The sequence below is a fragment of the Macrosteles quadrilineatus genome, unplaced genomic scaffold (assembly GCF_028750875.1).
Source record: "Macrosteles quadrilineatus isolate MER2022 unplaced genomic scaffold, UCM_ALF_1.0 Scaffold_1__1_contigs__length_201487025, whole genome shotgun sequence".
Lineage (NCBI taxonomy): Eukaryota > Metazoa > Arthropoda > Insecta > Hemiptera > Cicadellidae > Macrosteles > Macrosteles quadrilineatus.
The window spans coordinates 198,334,196-198,358,753 of NW_026542594.1; the positions used below are offsets into that span (position 1 = coordinate 198,334,196).

The window sequence follows — 24,558 nt, forward strand, 5'->3', positions numbered from 1 at the left end:
AAATCTCGACTTTGAAAATGGAGATGTCTCTAAAGCTTATGAGATGTTTATGAGGTTTAGAGAGACTTACTATAATACTATCCCAGATCCTATGATTAGTAGGGCCGAGTTTATGAAGAAATATCCACTAATTGTAATAGACTGTTCTAGACAGAACGAAACAGTGAAGGAAGGAATTGTTGATATTAAATTAGAGATTGAAACTGCAGAAAATGTGCCAGCAAATACATCTGCATATTGTTTGATAATACATGATAAAGTGTTTGAGTACAATCCTTTGTCAAATGAGATAAATAAAATGTAAATAAAAGATGAAAAACATTCAACAAGAATTGGTTGACTCTGCAAATCAAATACGAGAGAAATATAGAGCTTTAAAACGTGGCAAGTTTCTAGAGGCTGAAGAGAGGTTCCAAACATTCCAACCTTTAATAGAGCCATTACAAGAATTAAAAAAAATCGCCAAAACAGAGAGGCCTCGAATGGAGATTCTCCCAATGACTCCATCTAGAATACCAATAATACCAAGATTACAACCATTACAACAATCTACTCCACAGAAATTAGATTTTGGTCTTTTAGCATCAGACTATTTAGGAAATTACCTCAGTAAAAGTAGTATGACAGACACTACATATGGTATTAGACGAGAAGCAAATAAATTTTTTATTGGAAATAAGGAAGTTGATATTGCCAATGATGATGTTACAATTGCAAATAAAACCTACAAGGGGACAAAAGGTTTGTGGCAATTGTTAACTTTAAAAGAACCTGAGGATTATACTCCGGCTGATTTGCAAAATTATAAAGAAATTTTGGAAGCTACAAATGGACATTTAAAGAGTTACAAAGATGGTGCACCAATTTCAAGTAATAGACATACTAAATATCTTAATATAATTAAACCTCTTTTTAAATCTGTTGGTGAAGGTTTGAGACAAGTGACTGGTAAGAAAATAGACTATATTTATTGGGATGATCCTAATGAGCTTGTAGATAGGTTAAGACTTCTTTGGCTAAGTCGCCAAGCCGGTAACTCAGGAGTGGATAATGAAATAGATTCCATTATTGAGGAATTGAGAGAAAGTGGAATTATTTATTAAATAAAAATATGTTTATAGATAAATTTTATCGTTTATATAATCCATATAATAAGCCTGCAGAACCCAGGGCTAGTAGTGAACCTACTTTAAATTTACAAGACGATAGTTGGAATGGTTTAAACCGTAAAATTGGTAATGTTAAAGATGGGGAGTTTGTAGATGATGTATCAACTTTGGGACAGACATTAACTAGAAAAGGTGATGTCTTCTTACAAGGTAAAACTAAATATGAGTTTTTAGAATCTAAGAATACAAATTGGAATGCTAAAAAACAGAAAATTACTAATGTGGAAAAGGGTGAAAGTTTAGATGATGTGCCCACTTTACAACAGACTTTAATACGAACAGATGGTAAATTTGTACAAGACAATAATAATTATGAATTTTTAGAATCAGAGAATGGTGTTTGGAATGCTAAGAAACAGAAAATTACTAATGTAGAAAAGGGTGAAAGTTTAAATGATGTGCCCACTTTACAACAGACTTTAATACGAAAAGAAGATGGTAAATTTGTACAAGATGATAATAATTATGAATTTTTAGAATCAGAGAATGGTGTTTGGAATGCTAAGAAACAGAAACTTAGCAATTTGATAGAAGGTACAGATAGTAAAGATGCTGTGAATGTTTCACAAGTTCCAAAAATGGAAGCAGGCTATTGGAGTTTTTATAATAAAAGGTTAGTACGTGTTAAACCTGCCATTGATGACACTGACTGTGTTATAAAAGAACAGACTATAACTTTTGATAAAAAAGAAAAATGTTGGGATGCCAAAAAACAATTCATAAGAAATCTACCAGAGGGGGAACATTTGGATGATATTTGTCTAATGTCACAATCTATGCATTATGATGGATCAAAATTTGTATATGGAGAAAAAAAATTTAATTTGATGGAATATAATCCTGATTTATTAGTTGCTGACCCCACATCTTTGAGTGGATTTAAGTATATAGATAATAGACCATATATACCAGAAAACTATGTATTTAAAAGAATGGAAGATAATCTATTGATTGGGGCTAATGGTGATGTATTTAGAGTTACAGGAAAGGATGATGTTATAAAAAATGAATGAAATTGCATACGAACTTCATAAGCCTGCAAGAAAGAATTTCATTAGAAGGTCTTTCAAAGTATTAGGTATAAACGAAACCGTACAAATAGATTTAATTGATATGCAAAACTATGCTAGAGAAAATTCTGGCAATAAATATATTTTAACTTTAATAGATACATTTTCTAAAAAAGCTTATGCTGCTCCACTAAAGAATAAGACAGGGTTAGTGGTTACAGAAGCCATTAAAAACATTCTACCAAAGGGGGTTAAAAACATTCAATCTGACAATGGAAAAGAATTTTTTAATCAATATTTTAGCAAACTAATGAAAAAATTAAATATTAATCACTATCACACATTTTCTACAACTAAGGCTGCAATTGTAGAGAGGTTTCAGAGAACTTTAAAGAATTGGTTATATAGGGAATTTAGTGCTCAGGGGAGTTATAAATGGTTGGATTTACTTCCAAAGTTAATTCGAAAATATAATAATAAAGTGCATAGATCTATAGGAATGAAGCCTAACCAAGTAAATGTTAAGAATAGTAAATATGTACATGAGAGGTTGACTTCTAAAGTAGAGCAAGTTAAAAAGCCAAGATATAAGGTAGGTGATAGCGTAAGGATTTCCAAGTATAAACATGTTTTTAGTAAAGGTTATACTCCAAATTGGACAGGGGAACTATTTACAATAGCAGAAGTTAAGAATACAAAGCCTGTGACTTATATCTTGAAAGATGAAAATGGCAATATAATCAGGGGAGGCTTCTATACAGAGGAGTTGTTAAAGACCAAGTATAAGGACATGTATTTGGTAGAGAAGATAATTAGGAAAAAAGGTGATTTATTATATGTCAAATGGCTTGGGTTCCCAAGTAGCCAGAACTCATGGATTTCCACTAAGGATGTCCAAGGGAGCACGCCATGAGCCGGGAGCGCGCACGAGTTCGCGTACAAACCTCGCACTGTCAAGTTGATGATTTTGAGAATATACATGTGAATGGATATGGATTTGAAATTTTAATAGTGTTGTACAATGGTATTGAACATTTATATAGGCTTGTATAGGCCGAGAGCTGGATTTTTAAAAAAGTGGTCAAAAAAGCTCACCATGTTATTCTTATGGGGAAAACGTGCCTAAAGTGGTGTCATATTGTCCTATTGTATCTACTCTAAATGTACACTTGTAAGGGTAAATAAATGTAAGAAATAGCTTTTTTAGCTTAATATCGAATATATTTATAGGGAATAAGTAAGAAATAAGGTTTGACAATTATATAGGGATATTTAGGCAAAGATCAGGATTTTTGGTTTTGGTGGCCAAAAAATGATCCCCATGTTATTCTTATGGGAAAAAACGCCCCAAGTGCTGTTAAACCGGTAGTTCTCCACTACTAACGTCGCAGCCCCGGCCTACCGAAACAGCTGTTCATGATGGAGCTTCTGCGCAATGTTTGTACATACACGCTTGTTATGACTGTTATGGGAATAGGCCGGTGCGACGTTGCCACATCGATGTCACGGCCTTGGATAGAGGAGGCTATGGAATTAACATAGACTTTTTATACCATAGTTTATTAAACAACAATGTTTTATGTTATATGAATTTATACACTGTACTTTTTATAGGTACATTAATACGACAAACTCAAATATTATGAAGATTACTTTTCCTTTTTTGCCATTGCATCAAACCACTTATCTCTTGAACTGAAGCAAGACGGGGAGACGGGGAATCCCCACACAAGTTTTCTCTTGTGATCTCAATTCATTAAATTGAAAGTTTTAACGTTTACTATAGAAAATGGTTTCTATCATTTACTGGCTTTAGAGTCTACACAAAAGATAGGAGGACATACTCCAAAAACCGCCACAGTTGGGTCCTCAGCCCATGGGAACATCATGACGACATAAATGAAACTAAGACGTTGCATTTATATTATTTCAAGTTGGTATAATCCAGAATTGTCCTACTTCAAATTTGGGTCCAAAATTTGTGACAATTTTTCACACGGTCGACAAAAATCAATAATTTTTTCAATGTCAAATAATTTAAGTCCGTTTTTCGAATATCGGAATCACAAACATCTTTTTTGATGAACCAGAAATATTGACAATATATCCGAAATAGTCTACAGCTATTTTAGACTACCTGATTTAATAGCTTTGATTTTAATTGCACTATATGTAGACATTATATTTACGACCAATCTGGTACTTATGCTTATACAAAATAAAATGAATAATTCACGTAAAGCTTCGTTTTCGTCATTTTATTCCTTCCTCGAACTCATAACCATATCACGAATGTACAAGATATCCAATCCACACCGCATGGCTACATGTACATGTACATGGCATGATAAAACAAATAAACACAACTGGTCAGAATGCTAATGAGTTTATGGACGTTAGCTTCCTTAAGCTATCACCTACAAGTTAAGCAATCGTGTTTACAAATTAGTATTGCGACAAAGCTGCTAAATAAAAATAAAATTAAATTGAATTCCACAAAATCGCACATTGTAAATGGTAGTCTTCGTGGTATTGGGTTATTATTTGCCGTGATAATGGATGTTGTAAGGCTGTACAGTGAAAGTTGACTCCAGGTCGGTGACCGAACTTGTAAATAGAACAGTCACTTTGAACGTTAGTCTTCCCTGTCCTCACTTTACATATTAATCCTCTGTGTCCTAACTCTACTTGATATACTCTGTGTGGTCATTACCCATCTTCTAATGTCATCACTCTAGTGTCACTCTGTGCTCACATTACATTTTTGTTTTATATGTCCTGACTTAGCACGTTAGTCTTCTGTATCCTTAATTTACATGTTAGTCTATCTTGTCATCACTTTACACATACCGTATATGTCCTCACCTTACACGTTAGTCAATTCCCTGTCATAACTTTACAAGAGAGTCTTCTGTGTCCTCACTTTACACGTTACTTCCCTTTCCTTCCTTTACACGTTAAGTCTTCTGTATTAGTCTTCTCTGTCTTTACTTTATACTTTCGTCTTCCCTGTCCTCACTTTAAACGTTAGTCTTCCCTTTTTCTCATTTTACACGTTAGTCTCCCCTATCTTCACTTTACACTCACTTTGTCTCTGTCTTCACTTTACAATTACATCCTCACTGTCAATACTTTACAATTACGTCCCACTGCCCTCACTTTACATATTAGTCTTCCCTGTCCTCATTTTACAAGTTAGTCTCCCATATCTTCATCGTCTTTACTTTACACTCACCTCTTCTCTGTCTTCACTTATCTTCCCTTTCACTCTGTGTGAGGTTGAAGACGAACTTCGCTCTACAGCGTTGGGAGCTATTGGCTTCTCCTTGATTGGCATTTGATTAAATTTAGATCTGCATCACAACTCAAACTGACAACCGAACTACCTGGTGAAACAAAATGTTTTATTTTTAAACAATGTGTAAACTTAAATCGATAATTGGAAGAAACCTGATTATGATGGTGGTTATTGTTTTATCGCTTTAAAATAATGAGGATTGAGAAATATTCCACGATTACGTTTACAATAATAACCTAAAAAGGGAAAGAGTTTAATTAATGGGAAGAGGCAAATTTTGGGTACATTGGTATTATATCGACCACAACGATAAATCGACTTCCGATTAAGATTTTAATTAGTTTTAATAACAAAATCTTCATAACCTGACCTAAAAAATAGTCCCCCCTTGGGTTAGGTTAGGTTAATTAGGTGTGGTCTGTATAATAACAAAGTAGGCTACCAAATTTTGTGATTTTTCGGAAAGTGTTTTAAAGCAAACTGAACTAAAACAACTCATTAATTTGATAAATTATCTTATTTTGCTTGTCAATACTACAAATTTAGACACACAATTAGCAGTATACCACGCTTATTTTTCTTCCATTATGAATTACGGTTTAACGGTATGGGGTTCTTCTAGTCATGCCGAACAAATTTTTATCCTCCAAAAAAGAGCAGTTATAGAAGTCTTAGCGAAAGTGTCTCAATTTACTCACAGTAAAGAGTTTTTAATTCAGTTTAAAATTCATACTTTTGTATAGTTCTTATATCTTTAAACTGGCTTTAATGGTTAAAAGTGATTTTCACACATTCATGGAAGATCAACACGCGCATCCTCATAACACTAGATTTAAAAACAATATAAAACCAGTTCAACACAGACTTAAAGTATTCCATTAAAGCATCTCCTCAGTACATGGGCCCAAAAATACTTAACAAATTACCTTCTTCAATTAGGGACATTGATTCATTCCCTAAATTCAAAAAGAAGTTAAAAAACTTCCTTTTGGAGAAGGCCTTCTTCTCATTGGAGGAATATATGGAAGCTGTGTAGATGTTAAGGCTCAGCATATGAAATTTATTTTTGTAATAATTTTAGTATAATAGAGACTATAAAATGTTGTAACAATGACGAATCACCTGTCAGAATATGATGTTATGTGATTATTGGAAAATAAATAAATAAATAAATAAATATGGATATCAATTGTGTATTCAGCGGTGTTCCAAGCAATCGACTGCAGTTGAGTTTTAAGAAAGTTTGATAGGGCCGTTTCCAATATAAGGTTGTATGGCTATAGTATTATGGTTATAGAACGAAAATTATCGTATTGTAATTCTATTGGGACACTCTGTAGTAAAAATCGCAGATTTTATAAATTGTAACACAATCAAACAGCAAATCATGATACAATGATAGATATTTAGCTTTTAAACTCGTAAATTGCGTTTTTATCCCAAATATATCTTTGACCAGAACGCAAGGTTATCACTATGTATCCTTGAACCGTGCTAAAGATACAATCTTACACGCGTTTGTAAGAACAATATAGAAATTAACGTAATACTCTGGTAATTAAAGTAGAATTAAATTATTATTATCTTCCATTAAAGTTTTGAATATGAATAAACAGCAAATGTACTTTTGAATATTCTACATGTGGTTTATACATAATGGAAGAACATATTCAGAGCCAAGCTTTTGTATTTCAGTTAGAAAAACTATGCTTTAGAAAATTATCAATCGCAAAGCCAATTATAATCACTTTATCGCATAAACTGAAGATACTGTCCAATTACAACAATGAAATAAATGTAAACAGCTGATTTAATACGATTAAGTCTATGGCATGGATAAAGGGACCAATATTCAAATAGAAAAGAAAACTCTTAGTTTAAATGTATTTATCTGCTCTTTTGTATCAACAGTACCACAGTACAAACAATATTCTACTTGAAATATGATAGTAAATTTTCCCTGTGTATATCTTAATAATATTTCTTTGATAAGTTTAGATATGTTTAAGTCTACAAAATGGGTTTTAATAGATTTGGTGCACCTAATAATGTCTCCGTTACAATAATTTCCAGGCTGTTTAACATTTTGAAGACTTGTGGATCTTTAAATAACCTTGTGACCGACACCTTGGAAAAAACAAAAATAAACCAAGACCACTTCCCTGACGGACCCCACACCATCGTTTGAGTCACGCCTCTTGGCATATATTTTCTAACAAATTCCATAGCTCAATTTCACTTATTCACAAATAATATTACTTGTAATTCTATTCCAAGTAATACAGCTGTTCCTCAAAATAATTTATAAAAAACACATGGTGACGTGCAAGACTACTTTAGCTTCTATTTGGACCGCGTCGCGACACACATAGGCTATCCAAGTCCTTGACTCCAACAATGTAAAAATAACCAGAGACACCTGCTTTGCAATTGGGTCATAGCTTCGTGCAAACTGCATGTCCGCTGATATAAGCGATGCACCAGGTTTAAAGAATAGACCATTTGTTTCGAATCACTTTAAGTGCAGTGATATATGTCAATTTTATATTGATTTTATGTGACTATTCCAAAGAAAAGAGACAGACAAGGAAAGGAGGAGGCAAATAAGAAGACTGGTATTTTCCTTCATTAGGTGGAAGTGGTGGAAGTTATTTTTTGGATATTTTAATCTGTGACTGCATTAGTTCAAAATTAGCTTCTAAACGGTAAAACAATATTTTCGCAATTTATATTCATGGTGGAACAGCTCGGAGGTCCATAAAGCAGTTTAGGTCTAAATGCTGATTCCTTTAGGATAATTTATCAGCTCTTTTGGAAATCCTCAGTATATATTTTAGCGTTAGGTAAGGTACTAAGGTTAGGATACTAACTCACTTGTCTCACCCTCTTAACCTGACTCAAGGAATTTTCTAGAACCTGCTCGGGGAATAGTTTCCTCCTTTCTATAGCTTTGAAATAAGATTGCTGTCTACTTCATGCCCAGTCAAAAAACGATAAAACGAAGAATAATTATCATTTGCGTATGAAGCCAAGCTATTGTCAACGTATTTGGTATTCGGTATTCGGCATTCGGTATTTTGGTATTCAGTATTCGGTTTCTTCAACGACTGACAGGGTCAATGTCAAATTACCCAGCATGTATCTAGGCCACACTGTAAACAAACTCAATGAACCCTAATAACCTGACAGTTTAAAAGGTTAAATTGTTTTAGTGGATAATCCTGATTAAATTGGGGTTTGTGTTTACCATGAAATTTAGGTGTAAATCTGTTTAGGTGGATAATTTCAATGTGTAACGTCAAGTAATTGTAATTATCGTACGGTTTTAATTGTGGGTGTTCTAGATTACCGAAAACCCTTTTTTTTAGCTGTGAGCACTATCCGTTTTGATGTCTAGAAAGGTGGATTACGAACCACTATGGGCCTAACAAAGCTTATTCGTGTTTGGTTAGACTTGAACCTAAAATACTGGTAGTGAATAAATAAAGGTAGTGAATACACTGAGAAGTCCCATTTTAGTGTCCCAGAAAATATAGATCCCAACAATCAAAAGATACTGAGTTGTCAAATTTCAAAACTTAAATCTTAATTCGCCATCGCAACTTTGAGAAGTAGCTGCATGTAACCTTCAATAATCAATCAGCTGACAGAGTGACATCATCGCTATAATCAGCTGACAATTGCAGCTGGCATCTGCCAATCATGATGGTGACAATGTCACACCCACATGGCAAATTCAACCATGCGAGATGGATGAACGTTGACCTCGCCAATTTATACTACATTTTCGACAACTATTGTTGCTGATAGCACATAAAGTCTAAACAACTTTCTTTTAAGCTATTTTGGAAAGTAAGTTAGTAGTGAACTGGTCTCTCTCACACATGGGGTACGAATTCGACCATACCTAGCGTTGCTACTACTCCAGCACATATTTCAGACGATTCCTAGACAAATTTCGACTTTATTGATAATCCCGGGGTATATTTCAGTGTTATAGTCCGTATGATGGGACCTGTCTCCTGATCCTTCGTGTCTGGGACTGGTCCGGACCATAAACTTTTTGCCAGTCTTCAGGTAGGTCTCGGGCCAGGAGACAGGTCCCATCGTATAGACTATAGAGTATGTGCTAGATTAGGACTATTGGGTTGGGAGGCTAACTCGTTTGACTCCTTTCTGCATTCCATTTCTACATGGCTGAAAAGGTTGTACAATACGTAGGGAGTTGATCTATTTCCAACTCAAATCAGTCCGGTATTTGTTTAGAACTCTCAAACCACCGCACGATTCGATAGACAATGTCCTCTAACTGGGAAACTACCCATAGCCTAAATAACAATACCTATTTTTGTAAATGACATTCCTTCAACCTATTAAAAATGAAATATCTTAACTGTTTTGTTTGCAAGAAGATTTACACATGGCTATGATTATATAACATCACAAGACTTTCAATCCGTAGAATCAGTGCTAGGATAATTTATTTAGTTTTGGTGTGGGTACATGATAATTGTCTCAACCGAGTGGTTTTTTGTTCGCCTTCAAATCTGAAGGCTGATAGTTCGGTTCTTAGAGAAGACGACTCTGGGCCTAGTTGCGATTAATGATGGGCTATTAATGTGCCCACACCTATCTTTAACATCAGGATCAACGTCTGTCTTGGAACGCTTGATTATTTGAGGAACTGAATTGAACCCCTCCAATAAACCCGTCAAATACCATTGTGCTCTGGTTTTAAGCCTATATCGATATGAAAGGATTGAAAGTTCCTAAGTTCAGATAAAATGATGTAGTGGTGACGTGACTAGGTCATCGATGCCGTCTCTGTTCAGCTGATCAGTTCCGGAAACACAGTCAGGTCACCGGAAATTTGTCGACATGTCCACAATGTCACGCCTTTTCCGCTATTTTTCCGTCCAATCAAGCCAAATTAGTTGAGACGCATCTATTAACTACTCGCAAAAACTAAAACGTAATTTTAATTGCTCTAGCTTCCCGTGAAATATACAAACGTTAAAGTTATTTATTAGCAACCACCAAATCTGATGATCACTACAACAGTAGTAGCAATCACTAATCTAGATGGGGACGCAAAGGTGTCTATTTGAACTCGATTATGTGTAAAGGATTAAGAAGGGAGTGAGATGCCTTGTGTAGCTTTTTCCTGAGTATGATCAGACTAATAAGAACAGCTGTGTCCAGTTCAAAACCATAAAAGAATGTCCAGGTTTTTCTAAGGATCGAACCAGAGACCTTCTGGTAGTTGATGAGCTTTAGATAACCTAGATAGATTGTTCGAGACTGCAGGAAAGACATGTTTATACTTCAAACTGAGGAAATAAATGCAGTGTTAACTAAGCTATATAACCATTTATAAGATTAAAGTATGACTTACACAGGGAAAAAAGAAAGGTGAAGAAAGAAAACGATAACGTTAGTTACTATAAGCTGTTCACAATTTCCCTAATTGGACATAGTTGAAAGTAAATATCATCTTCGACATAATCGTTTTCTAGGTAAACTAGTTGTTACCTCAATTCTAGTATTTCTCAGAACGAAAAACAGGTAAATATTTGAATACCTCTATCGAATATGTATCTTTCTGTCTATAACAGAGATGAACATACTCCCTGGAATATTTATCATCCTTTAAGGATCAGATGAAGACAGTTTATAGGTATGTTTCCATCCGGTATACGCAGAGTGCATTTTGATTATTACAGTTTACTTTTTGACATTTCACAAACTTTCAAACTATCCATTTAAAAACTTGTGCTTTTCTTCTGGTTTTCCAAGACCTTCTTTGGTCCTTATGACCTTTTGGAGGAAACGAGCACTATAATATTTTACAGATAAAACAATCAATTTGGTCAACGTTACCCAAATGTCCCACCTACCATCTAAACGTCCATTTTCAATGTCCCTCGAATCTATTTGACATTGTATTTATTTGAAACTATTCCTGAACACCGAAACATTTGTTATAGTTTAAGAAGATACCTTGTTCATGACGAATTTTACAGTGTAAATATTTGTCAGGTCGTCTTCATTCGGAAATCTTATTCTTAACTAACTAAACACAAAACACATACAACCGTTTTTACAATATAATAGGTCTACTTACAGTGTCCAAGGTCAATGTTTAATCTAAGACCTTACAATTTATCGGAGTTATTATAGTACTTAGACTTCTTATAAATTACCATTCATTCGTCCCCATGTATTGTATTAGAAAAAGCTACCATACAACGATTTTGGGTTTAAGCTTTGGCTACATTACCTTGTAGTAAACACCACTCCCATGATAAATCCAGCTTTTAATAATATGGAGGCCTTAATGGTTGCATCAGAGTGTTCTGCTGAAAAAATACGGTCCCATTCATACGTTAACTTTTTAATCACTTCAGCCTAAAAGTTCAACTCATTGTATCTACAGACTCTCTCAGGATAGTCCCCCATCAAAATATGGTCAAAATATCAAAATATGGTTGGTATGAACAACCAGAGAAAATAGGAATTAAAACAGTTGCACATTCTATAATGAGGTCATTCAACTGCATTCTATTTGGGTACATACGGGCTACTAGCCCAATGAGATGTCTACTTCAGTATACGGAGTGAATTTGTCATTGAATTTACAGAAGTGAATGCAATGCTTAAGATAATCACGAGGCACATGTATCAAATGTATTTTTGAGAATGAATGGAATTAAGTTCTTAGCTACCACGTACACGTAGTTAAAAACATAGAATTTGACAATTTTGGCATGTGTGCCTTTATTCTTTTTTATTGTGTCTTTCTTTTGTGAGCATAATTTGATATCTTCCCAAGAATGGGATCGTAGTTGTGTTTGCTTACTTTAGGTACACAGCGTTGAGCGACGATGACAATCTGTTTGCAAACATGCAAACTATGTACAAATGCTTTAGAGCCTTTAACTTGGTACAAAAACTATGACAGAAAACTGTAATGGAAACAAGTAGTTTTCCCCTGCTTTAAGTATGAATATAGAATATAAATACTAATAAAATAATCAGGAACACCAATCAGAGTTTGGCTGTAATTCAATTAACAGAAACCTGATTTTTTTTAATCAGCTGTCCGATTGTTGTGAATTAGAGTATTATTACTGTGGCCTGTGTTAACAATTAAGTTAAATATGCGTTTATGGGGAAAGAATGTTATTTTTGGCAACCCAACGAAAATTTGTGTTTTGAAGATAATATTATAATATCGGATACCAGAATAAAGATTAGCTCAAAAGGAATATGATATTTGAATCAGGGTATAGATATCTGCAATTACAAGAAAGATACAGATTATTCCATAAAAATCAAACTTTTTCATAAAGTGGCGACAATTTTGAAACGGCTAAAGATAATTTAGTTTTGTTTTCACCTAAATGTTTTTTTTTTTTTTTTTAACAGGGCTTTAAAATTATTTATAATATGATATATTATGTTTGTGTTTGACATTAATTTCAGAAATTTGAACGAGCGACCCTCTGGTTTATGAACACCGGGTATTCAAAAAGCATTAAAAATATTTTTACATTATTCCTTGGTTGATGGTTAATTTAGTAGGAAATAATTTCATTTCATCAGTGTAGGACTAACGGGTTGTCTGAAATCAATTTGAGATACTGTAACCTTTCGCGAACCATCCTGTATTAGACTTTGCATATATTTAGACTGGAAGATTTACCCATCCATGCTACATAACCTTTTGCGATTCGATAACGAGATGACTACGACTACGACAATACTTTACTGACAAGCCCAAATATTTCAACAAGGGGTTTTGCGTAACAAAGGTTAACGTACGTTTGTAATTGTAATACGTGTGTGGGTGAATTATCATGTTAATTCAATGAACTAATGAGATGTTTAGAGAGGTAGGACCAAGGCCACCTATATAGGTGATGCGTAGGTGTGTGTCAATGCCATGAAGATCTCCTCGACACCTGATATGAACCTGACATGTAACACCTGGCCTGAACAATGAACAAGCCTTTCTTGACCTAAATGTCCACTAAATGTTATTTATAAAAGCAGTACAAAACCAAAGTACCAGTTAAAAATAACCGTATTAACTTTTCCTATCAAGTTAGATGACCAACTTTGAATTGAAGGAATAAGGTGTTTTAAAAAAGAGTGCCACCACTAGGAAAAACTGCCTAATGCTAAAAATAGATAATGTAAAAGAGATTAAGTTAGCTTAGTTTTTTATGTCCCACCTTCACATCCTAGACGCTAGGTTTTAGTCCGGAACTGTTTTACACATTACTTCAGGCTAGTCATAGAGGGTTGAGGCATTATCACATGGATAAAATCCATTGGTGATTGGTGGAATTTGAACCCGGGTCTCGGGCACCGAAGCCCCGCGCTCTACCACTAAATCAGCTCAATCCCCCAGGTTAGTTTGGGTAAGATTCTGTTATGTAAGGTTATAGGTTCTATCAAATTAGGTTATGAAGATTATGACTCTGGGTCCAGACACGTCAACCACAGCTTATTGCACTGTACATTATGGAAAGGGGCTTAAGTTAGGTTATGTTATGTTGTGTTAGATAAGGTTATGTTTTAGTTTGATAAATTAGGTAATGTTTTGTTAGGTAAGGTTTTGTTAGGTTGTTTTAAGAAGGAGCGTACTCTAGGTCCATACATGACAACTATAGGTTACTGTACATGATTCATTAAAAGGGACACAGGTTAGGTTAGGGACAGGTTCTGTTATGTTAGGTTTATGTTTGGTTAGGTTAGGTTATTGTATACTGCAGGTCCAAATATGCACCACCACAGCTTTATTGTACATATCTGATGAGAAGTGGTACATTTTAGGTTAGTTTATGTTATGCTAGGTAAGGTTATGTTTGCCTAGGTAAAATTCTGTCAGGTTTTTTTAGGAAGAGGATCCTCTTGAAAAGACCCTATTCTTCCATTATCAAGTCGTTAAGCCAGAGGCTATGAGGAAAAGTCAAAAGGTTATTTTTAACTGGCACTTTGGTTTCGTATTGCTTTTAAATCACATTTAGTGGGCACGCCCAACTGAAAGCCACTGGACTCCATTTAATGACGTCGTTAGTTTTGTCCAGGAGATTTGTACGTGGGTAAACAAAAGTGAATCTTTACGACTTGACGCTAATTTTAACTTTCAATTTGCAAAATCGCGTTCCATTTAGCGTGTGGTCGTAAAAACTGTCAAAATAATTAATGTTTCCTACAGTACTGGACACGCAGTCTGACGTCATCTGGGCGTTGAAAATGAAGCGTTGCAATTGGCTGCACTTAATGGTGCGAGTTTTGTTAAAAGATTGTAAATAATCAGCTGTTGAGCATTTGATTGTTGAGGTATTATGCAAGTTCGGTTTATGTAAATACTGTAGTATTTACATCAAAAACGCTGATCAAAAACATTAAAACAAGATCCGATTTTACAAAAGGATGAAATAGTAGGCTATATTTCATAACTAAATTATAAAGTGATTCATTACATATTTGAGATCATATGTTAGTGCGAGATTTAACCACTTTCATTTGTGTTTTGAACGTTACTTTTAGCTACAGTACAAAAACTAATTATTTTCTCAATTAAAAAAGACATTGGATTTCTTTATTACCGGTAGAGTAACGTTACAAAACTCAAACATGTTTGAGGTTAAGCTATCAATTTAAGTCATAAGTCACAAGTCATTTATTTGGCCATATTTATATTAATGCATTGGCTAAGTCAATTAAACTTTAAATTTACATTGATTGTAGGCCTACAGTTTTAATTGTTGCAAATTGCAACAATCCATCAAACAATAACAAATCTTTATTCGTTTACGTCGGAAAACCTCATAACAGATAGTAAACATTACTTTTCCAAAGTAAACATTCTTTTCCGTAGTAAACAATGTAATAATGAGTTTTCTCAAGACATAAACAAATAACGAAAACAGGTCATTTCACAGTACTGTAGTGAAATTCACTCAAAGATAAATCTATGATTTTGTCTAGAAGTAGACTTCTCAATCCAATTTCATCGTAAAATGGCTGTTTCATTTTGGTATTAGCATAAGTGGAATTTATTTTGGAGCAGATTTTATCATTTGTGCTTCAATGGCAAACAATAAACGTGTGTATATATTCAGGACGTAACACAAAATTTAATTTTAAAATATAAACATAGCCACATTCAAGGTGAATAAAATGCTAAAATATCAAGATAGTAGTTAATGTCTACAGCAGCTTCAATGACAATGTCCCAGGTCTAATACTTTTACGACCACAATTGTGATAGTAAATTAATTATCATGATAAAGTACAGCATGATTGTGATAAGGTTCATAATGTAGTGTGCTGCATGTGAGAGTAAAGCAGTAAAGCTAATAGAAACTATTGTTATATTAGGTATTTAAGTACTTGGGGACCAAGCTTTGCTCGGGGAAGTAATTAGTATACTCTGAGAAAAGTATATGCTCAAAACTCTTGATCAAAATCTTCTTTTACCTACTTTTAATCTGTCATGATAGGTAGTATACTGTAGTGGAATTTGTTTATGTATGCAGAAATGTTAATTCTTTTTTATTGTATAGGCCTACATTACGTTCTTATTTTTGTAACGGTCATAACATTAATTTGAATACTTGAAAAGTATTTAATAACATTGATTTTTTGCACTATAACTAAGCCATAAGACCCTTTTCGATGTAATTCTTTAAGCAAAAGACAGGTTCCTTCTCAAAGAGTATAATGGTGTGTTGGCGTTTGTTTTTTTGAACTGTTTTATTTAGGCTACCTTGTTGCAAATAGCATTGGCAAATATTATTTTCTTTGCATTAGAAATGCCCTTCAAATGATTAATAGTTTTTTGTTTGAATATTTTAATACAAATTACAGTGTTTGGTTTCTTTTATACTAACAATAGGCCTACTTCAGTTTTCATGGTAGTGTTTTAAAGCTACTTAAATAGTATTAAAAGTTGAAATAAATAAGCTATAGTAAAAGGGTGCTACATAATTTAAATTATTAAGAAACCCAGAATCCTAAATTGAAGTCAATAATATGCGACTAGCTTTTTACTAAGGAATCTTAAGAGTATTGAATACCGATTATTATTAAAACTATTTAATATTAATCGGATTTAAGTTACTGTATCTTACGATAAAAGTTAGAAAATATTTCTAGCGAAATAAACTATCAATATTCAACAAACCAAATTTTGAAACTAATTACAACTGTCAAATGTAGAAGATGGATATCAAACATTTTACGCTAAGTGGTATGGTTGCAGATGGAGATCATTCGAATTTACCGATACCTGGTAATGTAGTTTTGAATATAAAACCAATTCTCAACACAAAATCAAATTTTAAAATCAGGTGATCATGTGACAGAATTAAGAACATGGTCTTATTCAATTATTCGATATTTTCAAAGCTCAACAGAGTCAAGACCCTAAAGAGCGAAAAACTTATTAAATAATGACAATAAATATTTCACTAGGCCTATACAGAAATGCTGTACTTCAAAACACTACAGTTATAAAACACAATTAAACAAATAGCATTGTTGTGAATATTTTTCGCTTTTGGTTGCTATGCAACGGCAACAATGTAGTTTGTGAAGTTACCAATAATCTGCTTTTAACAATGCAAACGATGAATTAATTATTCTACGAAAATAAATTAGGTAATGATTAATTCATAGAACTGATAGTTGAGATTTTTGACTTTGTAAGTTCAAAAATTATGCAAATAGGCATAATTGTGTTAATTTATCATTAAGGCCTGAAATAAATAGCCTATTTTTGACACGAGCTCAAATTTAAGTGTGGATTGGGGATACTCTCGCCTCTTGTGAAAGTAACAAACTTTTTCTCATCAAAATACACTATTCTTTACAATAATTAATTCACAAAATAAAAATGTTGTATCTCCTTCTTGTTCTAGTGTTCTTAAACGGCTTTGATTTTTTTAATAACTAGCTGTAACTTAGACATCCAACTTTGGTCTATTATTCGTATCTTAATTCATGTTCTGTTATGATCACGGTCATTGCCGTGTAATAGGAGGCTATGGTGTAATTCATCTTGTCAGATTCAGTGTAAACAAATTACAATTTCGTCGACAACAATGCAACAATGAACTACAATCGATAACTACTCCCGATACAATCGAAGTTTACAAGTGATACAAATTTACAGCTGATACCATTGACGCCAGCTGATTCTTTTTTTGTGCAAAAAGATAGCCTATAAACAATTACGATAGCCGCTCAATGCATGACACGGTTTTTGTGGAATTTAATTGTAATCAAACAGTGAATTTAAATGTCATAAGATATGACACTATAATTATTTTTACTATATTGATATGAAAGTAATTAATGAATTGAGAATAAATGAGTAATTAATTAAGATGAGTAATCTAGAAGAAATTTATTAGCTGAACGATTAAAACTTTCTACAATGACTAGGTACATTCTTAGAGGTGTAGACCTTTTACACATATTTTATATTTTTCTAATTTTTTTGCAATCTCTCGCCATGTACACTGTATTATTGTATTTTTATATTTCATTGAACCTCAGATTATGTCTTATATTTTTTAGGTATTCATTGAATATGTGACGCATGCAATTGTATGAAAACAACTTGACTTGTCCATGCATGTAAAAATGACAAATAAACGTCTTATGTTTTACGTCTTATGTCTTATATTTTCCCTCAATATTTCAATGATGTTACACTCAAAATATTAAATTCATAATATTGCTGTTATAAGTATAACACTTTGTTTTAAAAAGTAAACTTTTACGTAGGTAAGTAAGTTAAAGTTTTCGTCAGTGAAGTACCTACTCGTCTTTTAACTTTGGAAAAAAACATCAACAAAAGCGACGTCGGAACTAATGTTTTTAAAACTGAATTGACAAAAACAATTTAACAATCATTTTAGAATATATTATCTTATTTTCAAATCGCCACGTTAATTTTTATTTTAAACTGCTTCCAGCTTTAATTGGGAATAAAAATGTCTAGTTCTTTTTAAGGTCAAAGAAAAAACTTACCCCTGATGAGATTTATCAACTCTTAAGACGGACTGAATGCAATCTGTGCGGTTTTGGTTTATAAAGGAAGAGATTTGTTTAGTATTTTTATATAGACATTTTATCAACTTCGAAACTATTAAGATCGAATATTACAATTTAATTGTAATCTATTGATTCTTCCTTGTATTCTATAAAATAATAAAGCGCGCACTGTACAATTTACTATAAAACAATAGAAACACTTAGTTATCAGCGCGCAAACAACCTTACACTGCACACGTATCAAAATATGCTTAAAATTCTGTAAAAAAGAAAGAATCTCACTTAAAAGTATCCAAAATCCATGGTAAAACATATTAAATATCTAAAAATCGCACGTAAATGGAGATATTATGCGATTTTACATTTGTAAACAAAACATGACACTACAAAACAAGGTTAAGTTTTACCTTCAGGTTTCTCCACGCTCGCTTGTTTTCCGTTTTCCACGTCGGCAGTCCGAGCTTTTCCATTTTCCTTGTCTTGTTTGGCGTCTCCGTTTGTCGATGTAGCTGCCATGTTGGTCAGGTTACACACCACACTTGGACGCGACCGCTACGATCGCCGCGACAACACTGACTCAAAAGACTCGCGGACAGAACACTGGGGCACTTGTTAACCCCACTTTCCCCTCTTCGGCTCACATTGTTGCGATTCCCCTCGTTTCCCCTTCTCGTTCGAATCATGCTTATCAACTTTGTCTACTACTTCCGTAAGGTGGTTAGGTGTAAGTGTACCTAGCTGATAACATTGTTTCCTATTTTTAGGTTAGGATACAAATTAGTGTTTATAAACAATTTTATGGGTTCAAATTATAACAGCTGATTATGTAAGGCCTTATTATGTTAAGGCCTTTGGACTACACTATAATAAATGTTATACAGTTGATATATAATAAAAATTGGTTAAAAGTTAAATATGGGAACCCCTGTGATTAATTGTAGATACACCAAATGGAGGAATTGTAGATTTTTTAAAGAGTAAAATTCCAAAAACAATACAATTAATTGGAAAAATTACATAAGTAATTAAAAGAAAATAACTTGTTTTCCGAGTTCTTGAACGAGTTATTTTGGGATCCTTTCGCAGCAAGTGCGTCATATTATACACAAGGCGAACCTATATCCTTCCCAAAGGTTCTATTGTAAACAATCTCATATTATTGGATTGCTTTGTCGCAGAGAATCTAGATCCTTCTCAAAGGTTCTACTGTAAATAATCACATAGGCCTATTATTGCTTTGTTATGATATGAACCAGGATTCTTCTCAACTATTCTATTGTTGAAATCGTATATATTATTGATTTGTTACAAGGAAAATCTAGATTCTTCTCAACGGTTCCAATGTAAAAGATAACAATATTGTATTACTTTATTACAAGAAGCACATGGACCCTTCTCAATCATTCTATTGTAACACCCCTGGCATTATTGCTTGTTACAAGGGGAATCTAGATCCCTTTCAAATATTCTATTGTGAACAATCTAAAATCATTGCTTTGTTACGAAGAAAATCTAGATCCTTCTCAAAGGTTCTATTAAAAAAACTTATATTATTTAAAAAATTACCTATTTATCTATCAACGCAAAACTCCATTTTACATATGCATACAAAGATGGCAAAACGTCACATTTCAGGCATATACATTTCATAAATGAAGATAGAACGGACTGAAAAATGACTAAATACATACGGTAAAAATGTATCAAATCTAACTACAATCAACAACAATATATAACAATTTAAAAATCATCATGGGGAACAACAAGTTCTGTAATTAGATAACAATGATAAAGAATCAAAAACAAGTAGTAACAATAAATTAGATGGGGACTCCTCTAACAGTAAAATTGCTTGGTTACAAGGAGAATCCTTCTCAAATGTTCTATTGTAAACTAATTAGATAACAATGATAAAGAATCAAAAACAAGTAACAATCAATATTAGATGGGGACTCCTCTAACAGTAAAATTGCTTGGTTACAAGGAGAATCCTTCTCAAATGTTCTATTGTAAACTAATTAGATAACAATGATAAAGAATCAAAAACAAGTAACAATCAATATTAGATGGGGACTCCTCTAACAGTAAAATTGCTTGGTTACAAGGAGAATCCTTCTCATAAATGTTCTATTGTAAACTATCTCACATAGGCTAATTGTTTTGTTGCAAGGAGAAAAAATGTAGCCAATTCTCAAACTTTCTATTAGTACAAAAATTATCCAACCCGAGCCCACAAGCTATAAATCAAAACACTTTCAATTACAAGATGAATCAAAACTATTCTTCTCATTTGTACTACCATATACTCTACATACTGTACTCAGGAATAATGTAATTCCACACACAAAATATTTAGAACGCTCCATCATAATAAGCTTGTAGAATTTTCACCTTTCACAAAACTTCTATCAGAAATAATAAATTAGTTACGCACACATTTTTCTTATACTGACGTTGGAGGTAATTAGGACACCAAACATTATCTAAAATTACTGCTTGGTAGAGTCAGTACTACAGTATAGTTGTTCTTTAAAAACATAATGAATAAATGCAATATATTCTAATATAAATGCATGTATTCCAATATTTTAGATATAACCCTAAGGTCAAAACTGAAGAAATATAAATAAATTAGTGCATTCAGTCAAATGTGGAATGACTGGGTATTAAATTTGTGACAAACATAAGACAAAGCATCATTTTACCACCTGCAAATCAACCTTAACCCGGTGAACCAAAATAAATCCCAGTTTCTTTAACGGGCTTGACATTACAGGGGCGACATCATCCATGGTTTATGAAGAAATGTTACCCATATTTATCAATCTCAAGATTATCTCAAGATTCAAGATCTTTATTCGTCATTAAGTAATACAAGTATTACAATAGACATCGCCAAATTTTGTTTGAGTATTTATTATATACTGTAAATTCTCTGTAAAAGCCAGTATCCCTGATTATATAAAAAATTAATTCAACCTATTTTTATCCTATACAGTATATAGAACATAAAATGTAATTTCTTTTGTATGCTGGCAGCACTGAAAACCCAAATACCTGTAAGATAAAAACTCAAGTAAAAGTCAAAGGCATTTAATAATTAAATTGTTATTGTCTGTCGTCTCGTCTCGTCAGTCTGTCGTCCGTCAGTCACTGAAGTTTACGTTTTGCTATTACTGTATTATAATTAAATAAAAAGTATCCTACGGTAAAATCTGCATAAAATACGAAGAGAATTAACCAGTTTAAATGATGGTTCCATACCAATTTCGTTAAAACATTTGCAATAGGCTATGCATTTTATTTCAATTCAATGTTTTGATGCTCACGTAGCGTTTATGATTCACTGAACCTAGATGGATAGTGCTTATTTCTCATCTTATTTTTCACACGTGAGACTTAAAGTTTAACGTTATAAAATTAGTAACAAATCGGAAATCATCCACAATTATCATGGAGAACAAACTTGAGGAAATCAACCTAATGGATACTCAAATAGTTACACTCCCAAGTGACATGTTCAATACCAATCGGCTGATGTTCACCACATACGACGGCAATACAATATTAGGCACAGGTGAGAATATTCAATCTTGATAACTTACATCAAGGCTCACTCGAAAAATTAAAATCTCTCGACTATGAAGTAAACTAACAGCATAAAATAGGCTACATTCTAATTCTAGGCCTACAGGTTAGGATTTCATAGGCTATCTAAATAGGCTAACTTAGGCTATGTGTAAGACCTTATTCAGTTCACACAAATGAAAACACAATTGGCCTAGAATAGGTTTTTATTTGGCACTAACTTAGCCAAATAATGTCTGACCTAAAATTAAGTAGGCCTAGGGTCTACCTAATTTAACTTAATACTTAAGTTACTGAGCATACATTTAGTAAGCAAAGACATCCACAGAATATTTAGGTTACGAATATATTAAAATAGTTATAGTAGGAACACAAACTTTAATTACAGTACTGAAGGCCTCGTTTTTCAAAAGCCACATAGGTGGTATACTGTACTTACATTATGTTGGGGTACTTTGGTATTATCCCGAGGCTACCCTTATACAGCATGCTGCAGCGGTTCTGTTGGGTTGGGTTATCATAAATGGAAAAACATAGGTACATAGGCCTTAACTTACTGTCCAAATTTGACATGATTACAATTAACAGCCTTTGAGTTTCTGTACCCCAGAAGGCAGCGATGTTGGTAAGGATTGAGATGTATGCATTGCCGCCTCATGCTGCCATAGGCGGTGACAGGTGATGTGCACGCTCCGGTCAACGACCTCACCTTGGCTTACTTGGAGGGGATTTGGCGAGCGAAAGAATGACTCATCTGGTATGGTTTGATTCATAATGAAACAAGAAAAGTCCTACAAACATATTTATGATAACCCAACCTAACTTAACCGCCGCAGCGCGCTGTATAAGGGTAGCCTCCAGATAACACCAAAGTACCTACCTACCTATTTTGACAACATTGGTAGGTCTTTTAAGTAAGAAATATTTTGCACTTTTCTGGTAATAATAACACTTAACTTGATAAGATCTATGTAATATTTCAGATCCTCTTACATTGGAAAACATGGGCTTGAACTATGTCACCATCCCCGTCCAGATTATTCAGGAGCCTCCAATACAACAGCAGATCATTACTGAAGTCGCCCCAGAAGCCACAACGATATATATACCGGTAGATCAAAACCAGGTATGAGAAGGCGATTTGAAATTACCTTTTACTTGAACATGTAGTTAGGTATACATATAGGATTTAGGCCTATATAGGCTAACATTGACACACATAAACTAAAAAGGCAGATCAAATTGTTGAATGGATCTAATGATAACTGTGTTACTGACTAATACCAGCTGATTCTATAGCCAGGGACCAATATTTACTACAAGTCCAGTTATGGAGGACAGCTGTAGCGTATCCAGTTAAGCACAGGTCACAATAGGCTGGCATCAGCGGCAAATTGAAAGAAGTTGCTACTGTCAGCTTAATGTAACCACAAAATTCGCAGTTGACACCGCCACATGTGTTTTGTTTGTGTGGTGAGCATTTGTCAGCAGCTGGCGAAGTCGGACATGTTCAACTTTAGGTAGCGAGGCAGTGGGGACCAGAGATCACGTGATCACTCGCACTCGCTGACGCCAGCCACCAGCGTAGTCTGACCACCTCTAGAAACATGCCAGCGGCGACCAAAGATTATTTTCTACACAAAAGCACCTGTCTCAATTTTTTAAATTAGAAGTTTAACTAGGCTAATTCTAGCAATTCCTGGTATGTAGGCTATGTGGTGACATTCGTAAACAATTTTTTAATGTTTCTTAGTTTTTGCAACCGGCTTGAAGAAACTCTTACATAACTGATCCTTTTTTGTATCTAAGGCCTGGTCCACTAACACCTCTTCTTGTTGTTAAGCATCTTTAAAAAGTAGTAATTTGCAGCGTAGAAATGACTGAGCTTAAGTGGTCGGGGAAGGAGGCTATTGATTTCTAATATTTTCCAAAACTATGAGTGTTTGTAGAACGTTTCTTCAAAGAATTAGGAATGTCAAGCAGTTTACAGTGAGTCGATGCAAAACCTCACAGCTGTTCTTTCTCACACATCCTCAATAATCACTTAAAAGTACAGTGGAACCTTGATAAGAAGACCCTCGATAACTAGTCGCCCTTGATAACAAGTGTCATTTTCAAATCCTCTTAAAATTATTTTACCCCTAATCACATGTTATTACAAACCTCGATAAGAAGTCAACCTTGATAACAAATCTTATTTTACAATCCCCATGAGAGTCTTGTTAAATCAAGGTTCTACTGTCTTCGTTACAAGGGCCCACGGACGCTGATCACCAGCAGCTGACAAGCAGCCTAGTGTGACCCGTGCTTTACAAATCATCCAAAAGCTTCTGACTTATTTCTGCATTACACAGAACAAGTTTACAAAATACTAGCTGGCTTTTTAAAATGCAGCTAAACTCATAATTTAGATGGC

At 33.8% G+C, this 24,558-nt stretch overlaps 2 protein-coding genes across 2 annotated transcripts in view; one reads left to right on the top strand and one right to left on the bottom strand.

The window, feature by feature from the left end:
• Positions 1–19,142, bottom strand: part of LOC128994022 (putative inorganic phosphate cotransporter) — a 79,282-nt gene extending 60,140 nt beyond the window's left edge. The window contains exon 1 of the mRNA XM_054418234.1: positions 18,962–19,142. Within this exon, the coding sequence (XP_054274209.1) occupies positions 18,962–19,070 (109 nt within the window). The 5' untranslated portion in view covers positions 19,071–19,142. The remainder of the gene's footprint in view (positions 1–18,961) is intronic.
• A 2,567-nt stretch (positions 19,143–21,709) lies between these two features.
• The window catches only part of LOC128994042 (zinc finger protein 236-like), a 37,452-nt gene continuing 34,603 nt past the window's right edge, over positions 21,710–24,558 (top strand). The window contains exons 1-2 of the mRNA XM_054418255.1: positions 21,710–22,131; positions 23,126–23,268. Coding sequence (XP_054274230.1) covers positions 22,008–22,131; positions 23,126–23,268 — 267 coding nt within the window. The 5' untranslated portion in view covers positions 21,710–22,007. The remainder of the gene's footprint in view (positions 22,132–23,125; positions 23,269–24,558) is intronic.